General features: G+C 35.7%; 1 protein-coding gene across 1 annotated transcript in view; it reads left to right on the forward strand.

Moving 5' to 3' along the window:
• Positions 1–12916, forward strand: part of LOC114456244 (BRISC and BRCA1-A complex member 2-like) — a 44353-nt gene that overhangs the window by 22203 nt on the left and 9234 nt on the right. The window contains exon 4 of the mRNA XM_028437887.1: positions 8500–8599. Coding sequence (XP_028293688.1) covers positions 8500–8599 — 100 coding nt within the window. The remainder of the gene's footprint in view (positions 1–8499; positions 8600–12916) is intronic.

A 12916-nucleotide genomic window follows, 5' to 3' on the forward strand; every position in this document is an offset into this window, starting at 1 on the left:
GATAGATAGATGTATAGATAGATAGATAGATAGATGTATAGATAGATAGATAGATGTATAGATAGATAGATAGATAGATGTATAGATAGATAGATAGATAGAATAGATAGATAGATAGATAGTATAGATAGATAGATAGATAGATAGATAGATAGATAGATAGATGTATGGATAGATAGATGTATAGATAGATAGATAGATAGATGTATAGATAGATAGATAGATAGATGTATAGATAGATAGATAGATGTATAGATAGATAGATAGATGTATAGATAGATAGATAGATAGATGTATAGATAGATGTATAGATAGATAGATAGTTGTATAGATAGATAGATGTATGGATAGATAGATGTATAGATAGATAGATGTATAGATGTATAAATAGATAGATGTATAGATAGATGTATAGATAGATAGATAGATGTATAGATAGATGTATAGATAGATAGATGTATAGATAGATAGATAGATAGATGTATAAATGTATAGATAGATGTATAGATAGATGTATAGATAGATAGATGTATAGATAGATGTATAGATAGATAGATAGATAGATAGATGTATAGATAGATAGATAGATAGATAGATAGATGTATAGATAGATAGATAGATAGATAGATGTATAGATAGATAGATAAATGTAGAGATAGATAGATGTATAGATAGATAGAAAGATGGATGTATAGATAGATTAATGTAGAGATAGATAAATAGATAGATGTGTAGATGTATAAATAGATAGATGTATATATAGATAGATAGATAAATGTAGAGATAGATAAATGTATAGATAGATGTATAGATAGATAGATAGATAGATAGATAGATAGATAGATAGATAGATAGATAGATAGATAGATAGATAGATAGATAGATAGATAGATAGATAGATGTATAGATAGATGTATAGATAGATGTATAGATAGATAGATGTATAGATAGATGTATAGATAGATAGATAGATAGATAGATAGATAGATAGATAGATAGATAGATAGATAGATAGATAGATAGATAGATAGATAGATAGATGTATAGATGTATAAATAGATAGATAGATAGATAGATAGATAGATAGATAGATAGATAGATAGATGTATAGATAGATAGATGTATGGATAGATAGATGTATAGATAGATAGATAGATGTATAGATGTATAAATAGATAGATGTATAGATGTATAAATAGATAGATGTATAGATAGATAAATGTAGAGATAGATAGATGTATAGATAGATAGATAGAAAGATGGATGTATAGATAGATGTATAGATAGATTAATGTAGAGATAGATAAATAGATAGATGTGTAGATGTATAAATAGATAGATGTATATATAGATAGATAGATAAATGTAGAGATAGATAAATGTATAGATAGATGTATAGATAGATAGATAGATAGATAGATAGATAGATAGATAGATAGATAGATAGATGTATAGATAGATGTATAGATAGATGTATAGATAGATAGATGTATAGATAGATGTATAGATAGATAGATAGATAGATGTATAGATGTATAAATAGATAGATAGATAGATAGATAGATAGATAGATAGATAGATAGATAGATAGATAGATAGATAGATAGATAGATAGATAGATGTATAGATAGATAGATGTATGGATAGATAGATGTATAGATAGATAGATAGATGTATAGATGTATAAATAGATAGATGTATAGATGTATAAATAGATAGATGTATAGATAGATAAATGTAGAGATAGATAAATGTAGAGATAGATAAATGTATAGATAGATGTATAGATAGATAGATAGATAGATAGATAGATAGATAGATAGATAGATAGATAGATAGATAGATAGATAGATAGATGTATAGATAGATAGATAGATAGATAGATGTATGGATAGATAGATGTATAGATAGATAGATAGATGTATAGATGTATAAATAGATAGATGTATAGATAGATAGATAGATGTATAGATAGATAGATAGATAGATAGATAGATAGATAGATAGATAGATAGATAGATAGATAGATAGATAGATAGATGTATAGATAGATAGATAGATGTATAGATAGATAGATAGATGTATAGATAGATAGATAGATGTATAGATAGATGTATAGATAGATAGATGTATGATAGATAGATGTATAGATGTATAAATAGATAGATGTATAGATAGATGTATAGATAGATAGATAGATGTATAGATAGATAGATGTATAGATAGATAGTTAGATAGATGTATAAATGTATAGATAGATGTATAGATGTATAGATAGATGTATAGATAGATAGATAGATAGATGTATAGATAGATAGATAGATCGATAGATAGATGTATAGATAGATAGATAAATGTAGAGATAGATAGATGTATAGATAGATAGAAAGATGGATGTATAGATAGATGTATAGATAGATTAATGTAGAGATAGATAAATAGATAGATGTGTAGATGTATAAATAGATAGATGTATATATAGATAGATAGATAAATGTAGAGATAGATAAATGTATAGATAGATGTATAGATAGATAGATAGATAGATAGATAGATAGATAGATAGATAGATAGATAGATAGATAGATAGATAGATAGATAGATAGATAGATAGATAGATAGATAGATAGATAGATAGATAGATGTATGGATAGATAGATGTATAGATAGATAGATAGATGTATAGATGTATAAATAGATAGATGTATAGATAGATGTATAGATAGATAGATGTATAGATAGATAGATGTATAAATGTATAGATAGATGTATAGATGTATAGCTGATAGATAGAGGACACTAGTTCTGAAAACAAAGAACAAACAAGCTAGATATTTAACATCTGGGCTCTAAAGGTTTTTTTCTTCTATTTGTGTTATTATTGTCACACTCTACAAAGGCTACTGTATTTGAAAATCACATTGTTATGGTTTATTGAGGATTTACCTCTAATCATGAAAATATAAAGATTATTTTCACTGATTTCCTGTTTTTCCAGTTGTTTTCTATTGAAAGTCACAGCGTACGTTTTCTTTCCTTTTCACATTTGCTTCTTGTTTACCTGATTGTTCTGAGCTGATGAGATGCTTTTTCTACAGCTCTCCTTCCCCCAGAAAACCTGCTGCACTGCATAAAAGAATAGAGTGGGCACCGTCTCTGCCCCCAAACCAGATTTAGGAGCCCAGAAAAATCAACACAGAGAGACAGTTTTAGGCTGCAGAGCACTAATGTTTGTGTATCTGCATTTGCCTTTAGGTGTGTGTGTGTGTGTGTGTGTGTGTGTGTGTGTGTGTGTGTGTGTGTGTGTGTGTGTGTGTGTGTGTGTGTGTGTGTGTGTGATAGTGTGCGTGTGTGTGTGTGTGTGTGTGATAGTGTGCGTGTGCGTGCGTGCGTGCGTGTGTGTGATAGTGTGCGTGTGCGTGTGTGTGTGTGATAGTGTGTAGGTGTACACAGCCTGTGCATGTCCCTTCTCCAGGGCCTGTCGAGGTGTTTTAAAGCCTTTGAAAGTCTTTGCCTCTCCATCAAATGTTTCTCAAGGTCTGGTGAACACCTTGTCACCATCTGAACACGTCAGTCTGATAAAACACATCCATCACTAACTAAGTCACTGAGTTTAGGATCAGGGGTCCCCAATCCTGGTCCTCAAGAGCCACTATCAGCATGTTTTAGATGTTTCCCTCTTCACCTGATTGAAATGACCAGGATGGTTATCAGGCAGAGCTTGTTGATGAGTTCATCATTTGAATCAGGTGTGTTGGAAGAGGGAAACATCTAAAACATGCTGATAGTGGCCCTAGAGGACCAGGATGGTTTAGGTGAACGTGTAGCAGCACTCTGTGCTACCTTTAATACTACAGACAAACATCTACTTTGCTTTAAACACAGATAGACAAGTGTGTACCCTCACTCACTTTGATTAGTACGCCTCTGTTAAAGCTAGGGTAGGTCATTTTCTCCAGATACATACTTTAAATTTTTGGTTGAAAGTGTTTTTATGTCCTGACAGAAATTAAGATCTTATGTTCTCTGAAAAAGGAACAAAGAAAGTCCATCATCTGTAGCAGCTGTAAACCTGTAATAACTTCTACCAGTGGAGAAAAAACAATCTCTATCTCCCACCTCTGAAGTGGGCCCCAGAGGTTGGGAATCCAACAATTTCAACATTAGTGCTACTTTGCATGTCCATGTATGAATGTATGTAGAATATTTAAGGCACAGACGATATCCAACCAATAGGTGACAGGTAGTGACTATATTTATTTAATTTGGGACATTTTGTCAAATAATTTGAGGATTAAGCAGAATTATAAAAAAAATTGGTTTCTTTCAACAATTTGAGAGTAAAAAGGACATCATTGTGTTCTACAAGCAGATTCAGATGTTGTAATAATGTATTATTTTGTATGGATGCCTATATTTATGTTTGATTATGATGCACTTGATTATAATTACTCTGAAGTCTTTATCTGCTCTCACACTGACACACACACACACACACACACACACACACACACACACACACACACACACACACACACACCAGTCACCTGAGTCACAGACGATAAAGTCTGCCGTTGATGAAGTCAGAGGCAGTCCCGTCACTGTATGGTATGTGTGTGTGTGTGTGTGTGTGTGTGCTATGTTTATGTGTGCACGTGTGTACAGCATATACTGTAAATATGTGATAGAGTTGCTGCTATTGCTCAGAGGGTTTAAGTTAGACAGCTAGTCTGATGATGACTCCAGTGTGTGTGTGTGTGTGTGTGTGTGTGTGTGTGTGTGTGTGTGTGTGTGTGTGTATGTGTACCCTGATTATGAGCCGCTCCAGCTAAAACAACCTAAATTCCAACATAGACATAGTCGTTTCCATGAGTGCCTTTGAACCTTTGAGCACCCACTGATTGTCACGTTGGTCAATGTTCTCTCAGCCCAGCAGGAAGTCTCCACTGATATCTCACCTAAAGGTCAGTCATAGCGCTAGTCATAGCGCTAGTCATAGCAGGAACTGTAACTGTGAACATTTAACACCAGTATATGTGATTCTGTCTGATCATCAACATTCATTTACAATAATGATCAATCTGAGCTTTAACGCAGGGAAGAACAATTTTGTGTTTTTTTTTTTTTTAATTATTATTTTGTTGTCATGTATGTTTGACATTTTTCATGTTCTTTGTATTTTGTTTTCCTGTATTTTTTTTGTTTTGTTTTTTGATATTTTTCCTCACATTTTCTTTGTTTTTGGAGTCATGTTTATTTTTCTTGCCATTTTTTGTGTTTTGGGGAGTTATTTTGTGCAAGTTTGTGTTTTCTGTATTTTTGTTGTTATTTCTTTTGCTTTTGAAGGTGTCTTTTATGATTTCTGTCAGATTTTATCTGTTTTTTGCGCATTTTTGTTTTCCTTTTGTGTGTTTTTCTGTAATAGTGTGTGTTTTTGCAGCAATTTTGTGTGTTCCTTTTGTAGTCTGAACTAAATTAGACCAAGGGCCGCTTGTGGCCCCCGGGCCACCAGTTGCTTACGTCTGGTCTAGAGCTTACGGTCCATCCAGTCAGAGCTGAAGTTGTTGAGAACTACTGGTGACTGAATGAATGACAGAACATTCAACCATTTATTTAGTGCCTCACTTTGCATTTCCATTTGAATGATATGGAGCTATTCTTAGATCTGTGGGAGGATAGATGGGCATCATTTAGACTTTCCTTTTCAAAGGCTTCTCACCCAATCGCTGTCACACATTTTCAATCAACCATTTGTTGGTGCTCGGCAAGATTTTCTGCCTAATGTTAATTATGTGCACAAAGCCTACTGTAAATGGTAGCTTTGGAGTTTTTGGAGGAAAAAAAGAGAAAGGATTCGGACAATGGAAATGGCTTCATGACATGCATCACTGCTCTTTGAATAAGGACCTGATTATAATTCAGCTGAATATCAATCCCAGAAAAGCAGCTGAAAATGTAGAAGAAGTGTGAGTTCAGAACGAGAAACGTTTTACTGAGTGTCCAGCAGAGCTTTCAAAAATCTGTAGCCATTGTAATTGTAATTGAGTTCAGGTAATTGACTTTGTAATTGTAATTATAATAGAAATTTTATTAAAATTGTCCCAGCGAGTTCTTTTGTCGTCTTTTTTACTAATATGTTCATTTATTCAGGAAAATTACTTTGATCTCCTCACATGCTTTGATCATCAAAGCGATCAGCAGACACCTCTGAAGATGACTGGCAGTTGACAGTCAAAACATGCCAGGAGATCAAAGTAAACTTCCTGAAAAATGTTTGTCTAAATAAATAAACAAACCTGTAGTTCATTCCTGTTAGTGAATCTTCACCCATACAGATGTTAGTTATAATATAATAAAATGTTACTTTATTAGGGACGATACAAAGAGTAACAATACTGTGAATGTAACTGATGTTTTTTACAAAGAGTTTCTTATTTTTAATAAATTCCAAATCTTGTCTCTATTTGAACTTTCACGTTAAATATTATAATAAATGCACTGAAATGTAAATGTAAAGATGCTACACACATACAATCATCACAACGCTATATGAATAAAAGTTTCTAAAATCCTGTATGAACTAGTAATTAAGAGTATAATTGTAATTGATTTTTTAGGGATAGATAATAATTACAATCTATTTGTATTTTGAAAAAAATGCTGATTACAGTAATCATAATTGAATTGTAGTTGAACATGGAAAATTGAAGATGTAATTGTAATTTAAAAAATGTAATTGACCCCAACCCTGGTGTTTTAATTTTAACCAGAAGCATCATGACGAGAACCACCTTTAACGTCACGTACAAATCTTTTATTGTTTATGTCTCGTTCTTATGTTTTACATTTTCATTACCACCATTTTATTTTTATTTATATAAGGTTTCCTGAACCAAATGGAAGATGAGTTCCATATTTGAACTTTGACCTTTACCATAATGATGATGTAGGCTGTGTGGAAGCTGCGTAAATGGTTGCATCGCTGTTGCTTTTAAAGGACATTAGTAAACGTCTCTGCAGTAATGAAGATGAGAATAAAAATAGAAGAACCAATCTTACATCCACGTGTCTTAATACGAGCTTTAAAAGCCATAAAGCCGTTTCTGGAGACCTTTGGTCCATCCTGGGGGCATTCCCGCTGTTTTGGCCCCAGGTTCATGAGGGGAATCAGGAAGTGACTAGTGCATGGGGTTAGTCACTGGAGAGCTGCAGCAGCACATTTCCTGATTAAACAAGCGTACACTGAACACTAATGGAGCTGTGCTTCAGGATTAAATCATCAAGACGTCAAATTCAAAATGAACAAGTGAAGGAGTCGACGGAAGAGCTTCAAGCATGACTCACTCTTTTCTCTGTTTCACGTTTACTGCAAAGAATTAAAAGGCTTTGCTTCTCTTTTTATAACGTAGACATAGAAACGTACAAAGTCTTTATCTCGTCCCAGGTCCATTCAAACACACACTACTCATACACATCTCCCTCTGCTGCAGAAATAACCCTGTGAACCCTTTAGAGACGTGCTGTGGTGCACGCTGGCCCGGGGGCCACACGTGGCCCTCAGTCTAATTTTGTGTGGCCCCCAAAGTAAATGACTATAACAAGAGACAAATTAACAGAAAAATATAAAAAATATGCACAAATTTATTCCAAAAACACATGAGACGACAACAAATATACAATAAAATAACTGAAACCTAAATACACATAAATGACTCCAAAAACATAAATGACAGAAAAATAAATAAAAAAAAACAAGAAAAAAACTCCTAACACACACGAGACGACTACAAATATACAGAAAAAATAACAGAAAACTATTCACAACAACAAAAATAAACACAATAAATGACTCACAAAAGAACAATGAAAGAAAATCCCTTTGTTATTTCCTGTATTAATGCTCACAATGATCTTAATATAAATGCTGACGTTAATGTGGCGCTAACATCAGATGCTATTGCGTGAACACTTTCTATCTCTGCTGTAAACTGTGATGTTCAGCCACAATCTGCAGTGGAACACATTATATACAGTATGTTATCAACAACTTTAAATATCATCTTTTTTATTACAACTTTCTCTTAACATTTTAAAGAGCAGCATCAATAAAACGTGTTTCAATCTAGATTTTGTTCACATGTACTTGTTTGATTTGGTTTAAAACCTTCTACTATTTGTTTAAAAAGTGCTGGGACTTTAACACGTTAATTATGATTCATTAATGACAAAAAATAACACAGTTAGTCGTTTTTTTCTTGTTTTTTTTTCACTCCAAACAGCGTAGAACCGTTCTCATTTCATAAGTTCCCAGTTTACCCATAATGCACAGAGCACAACACAAGAAACAGGAGAACCAGAGGAGACGTTGTAGTATGAGGTCATGGTGTGTAGTATGAGGTCATGGTGTGTAGTATGAGGTCATGGTGTGTAGTATGAGGTCATGGTGTGTAGTATGAGGTCATGGTGTGTATCTCCATAGTAACTGTGTGTTTTTTTCAGTGCTCTGGGAGGATCTTCAGCTCTACACATTCCTGCTTTTCCCAGTGGAGGATGTCTCATTGATTATGTCCCTCAAGTGTGTCAGCTGCTCACAAACAAGGTAACCTCAGGTTGGAGATCCTCTGTGTGTGTGTGTGTGTGTGTGTGTGTGTGTGTGTGTGTGTGTGTGTGTGTGTGTGTGTGTGTGTGTGTGTGTGTGTGTGTGTGTGTGTGTGTGTGTGTGTGTGTGTCCATGCTTTTCATCTGACAGATACAGGAATATGTAGAATGTAACAAATTGTGCAGTGAAGGACGTGTGTGTTGTTGAGCGTGTGCATGTGTGTGTGTGTGTGTGTGATGGTGGGCGTGCTGGCCCACCTCCATAGGCTGTCTGAGAGCTCCTTGGCCTCCACAGGTTGACAAGTAGATATGGAGTGTGGACATGATGTAATTCAATTTATCTCCACTCGGACGCCCATCCCCCGCACAGACACGCACACACACGCACACGCACACACACACACACACACACACACACACACACACACAGCCTCCTTTCTCTTCCTGTTTACCTGGAATATGAGCAGCGTGTTCAGAGCTGTAGTGTCCCTGTCTGACCCAGGTTACCCTCACTGGTTCAGGTCGAGTGGTGTCAGCGCTCCCTGCTCCTCTCGGTTACCAGGCCAACGACAGGGCTTTGAAGTGCAGTGTGAGGAACAGATAAAGACAGAGGGACTCATGGAGGGGAAGTGTTGTTTGTCATAGGAAACCAGTACAAAGAACTAGGAGGAAACGTCTACTTCAAACACTCATAGGATACATTAAAGCTGCAGTATGTACGTTTTTTTTTGTATCATTTGGTCAAAAATCCATAATCATCTTTGAGCATATTGTAATCATAGTGTTCTGAGTGGACAGTGAATCTATTCTCCTTCTCCTGGCTGTTAATGAAGTTTATAAATCCAGGAGCGTGATCCTGGATGTCAGCCAATTAACTTTTTTCAGCGTTACTATTGGCTGCTCGACTGAAGTCAGCAGCCATCAGTAGTAAAAGTGCAAGAAGCAGAAAACTCCATCACAGCGTTAGACACAACAGTGACACAGCAAAAACAGAGGAAAAAGACAGACTGAGGAATAAAGTCAAACACTGAGAAGGAATGAACCGCTTTGTGTCCTCATGGAGCCCCCTGACTAATTTTGCCTCGATAAATTGAGGAAGTGTAGTACAGCCCTCAGCTGCAGCCGTGTCACTGTAGTGGGGGGGGGGAGGGGAGGGGCTGCAGCCTCGGCTCTACAGACAGTGACGGACGGTGGAGTTGTTGCTTGAAGTTGCTTCAAAAGTTCAAATTTTTCAACTTTAAGTGATGAGGTCACGCAGAAAACATTAAAATCCAAACAATGCCCAACGCTATGTCAGAGTCTCTAAAACACCAGTAAAATGAGATTCTTTCAAATGTGTGTTTTCACTCATTCATTCCATCATTATGATCTATAGATGTTTTTTAATAGTTTTCAAAGTAAAATGTTGTAGTCGAACAAAGGGGGGTACTAGGATTCAGGAATAAGAAAAAGATGGACTAGAGCTAAAAACAGTGTGAGAACCATTGCTATAAAACATAGATGTGTTTTTACTTTATTCTTATTGTACATTATTTAACACATACATAAATTATATTTATGTTTTCTAAAGTAGAACACGGTGCTGACACCGGTCCACGGGCTGCACAGCTGAGCCACGCCCACAGACCCCACACCGACACCCAGCACACCACAGAGATGTTCTCTGTAACGGCTCCACAGTCACACACAGTGTTTGTAGAAGTGAGAGGGCGTCAGCGCCGGCTCCTTTTCCACCTCTGGAACGTTTATCCTCATCCTGAATAATGAGGAAGTTTAATCCATTCTCGCGAGAACATCTACACACTATGGTCCTCATTTATCAACCGTTCCTTCTGTTAGATCTGAGCGTACAACGTGCATTCGACTAAATTCACCAATCCTCAGTATTTATCAATAGTCACGTGATCGTAGCTACGATCGGATCTAACGTCAGGTCTGATCTGGTGTAGATAATCTGACTCCACCAATTTTTCTGAATTTAAAGCTCCAGTATTCTGTTATTTTTCACCATCTCCATTTGTTCTAAGAATCCCAACAACTCTATTTGAGCTTTATTTTCCCAAACTCACCTGTTTTCTGCAGTTTTAGCCTCTAAAAAGTCACTTTAATGATGTTTCTAAAAACAGGCTGTTTTTGGGCCTTCATGCATATGAATGAGTAGGCGTGAACACACGCTGCTTCAGCATTTGTGTTTATCACAGCAGCAGTAAATCATTAACAGTGTTCCTTGTCCTCCTCATCTCTACTAACCACAGTAATATTTAGGGATGTAACGATTAATCGTAAGGCAGTTAAAAATCGATTCATAGGTATCACGGTTGATATCGATTTTCTGAAAATTAAATCGCAGTACTTTTTTAACCAGCAGAGGGCGCTATCCAGAAGTGTAGGCGGCGGGCGGAGTCTGCTAATACTTTATTTCTGGCCGCCTTCTACTCTTAAATATGTTAATAAATGATTGATTACCCCTTTAGCACCAAAAGAATATCTGTAATATTACTTGAATATCTGTAAAAGTCACGTTTTTCTATTAGCTCTGTCTGCTAGCATAGCTTCTCTTCTTCACTGCAAGATATCGGCATGCCAACCGACCATTGGGTTACCAACGCCCTCTGCTGGTCCAAACAAATATGACTTAAATCAGTGCAATCACGTTTTTTTTTTTTTTTTTAAAGTCCAATTGTTAAGGCACAAAATACATTTTCAGTTGCACTTTTAAAAGAAAAAGAACTATTATGTAGTTTTGCATTGTTTATTATAGAACCAGAATTTAAATTAATAGGCTTCATTTTCATTTGTATTATTCCTTTATTTATTTAATTCAAGATTTATTTTTAGTTAAATTGCATTGTTTTGAATAGTTTATCAAGGAATTCTTTTGACAATAAAAAATAATAGGAAAATAATACAGTATTTTCTAGTTTTTTTCCCCAAAAAAAAATTTGTCTACAGACCCATTTTGTAAAATAAATCGTGAGAGAATCATATCGTGAACCCAGTATCGTGAATCGAATCGTATCGGGAGTTGAGTGAATCGTTACATCCCTAGTAATATTCCATTTAAGACCATAGTCCATTGTTTAATCCGACCGCTGCGTCGCATTGGGTCACAAACACGTCAGATCATCCCATAAAGGAGATACAAGGTGGTGTAACGGATACTAAAAATGAAACTGTTTTGAGCGCCTCTTTGGTTTATCTATATATTGGATTATCTATTTACTAAACATAAAGATACTAACTGTGATATAAATATGCCTTATAGGGTGGGAGGAGCCAGGATTGTCAGGAGAAGGAGTTTCCACCTTATGACGTAATATTGGGGGAAAAATCCAGCTGATTTTTTACAAAATGTGTAATAACAAGGGAGAGAGGAAACAGAACTTTATCCACGTTGTCCCTCTGAATTAGGCTAAATGAATGTATATCACTGTAGCTAAACCATTAGAAAGTCATTTATTCATCCTACTGCCTCTTTAAATGTAGAGAATGGTCCTGATCAGTCAGCTGACATAATATTTCAAGCTGTGAATAAATACAACTTTAGGCATTAGTATGCATGCATAGCATGAAAATAGTTGAATCACTGTGACCAACGTGGACAGAAGTCTGTGTCTGTCAGAGTTTAATTTAATTGAGCAGCAGCAGCTGAGTGATCACAGCTGCTGCTGCATGATGCACGAGTCCGTGTGGCTTCAAATGTAACTAAGTCCATATTTCTAGTGCAATATAATGTTTCACCTCATGGGGGCGCTGCACTTATTTCAGGATTAGAAGCGCGTAAAAGTATAAGAACTTATGCACACCGGAGAATGCGCGCTAGGGCAGATTTGAATGGGAACGCCCACATTTCAGGGCTGCTCCAACCACTAGTGTGTAACTGGGATGAAGTGACTGACTTAAGTACAGGAGGAGAATAGCATACAGCCAGAAACAGCACTGCTGTACGGCTTTTTGGACTTCCTCACATGGAAGAATAGAGTCCAAAGATTGCAACAAACATTAGTGCACAAGCAGAACTAGTGCAGACCGCCCCTATTTAAATGAGCGTTTTGCTCATTTAATGTGGAGACGTCAGTGTACAGAAGGACTGAGGAAGTTACGGAGGCAGATGGATTTCTCTGTCTGCTGCACAAACATTTAATAATGTAGAAAACTAAATAAACAATGAAAAAGGTTTTTTTTTAAACAACTTTAAAACCTAATGATATTTTTCCCCTCATTTAATGTGGGTCCCCCGTCCGGTCCTGTAACTTTGCTCTGATCAGTCCATGAAAATAGTCAGATTAGGACAGAAACCATCCTATTGATCTACGTA

The sequence above is a fragment of the Gouania willdenowi genome, chromosome 22 (genome assembly GCF_900634775.1).
Source record: "Gouania willdenowi chromosome 22, fGouWil2.1, whole genome shotgun sequence".
Taxonomy (NCBI): Eukaryota; Metazoa; Chordata; class Actinopteri; order Blenniiformes; family Gobiesocidae; genus Gouania; species Gouania willdenowi.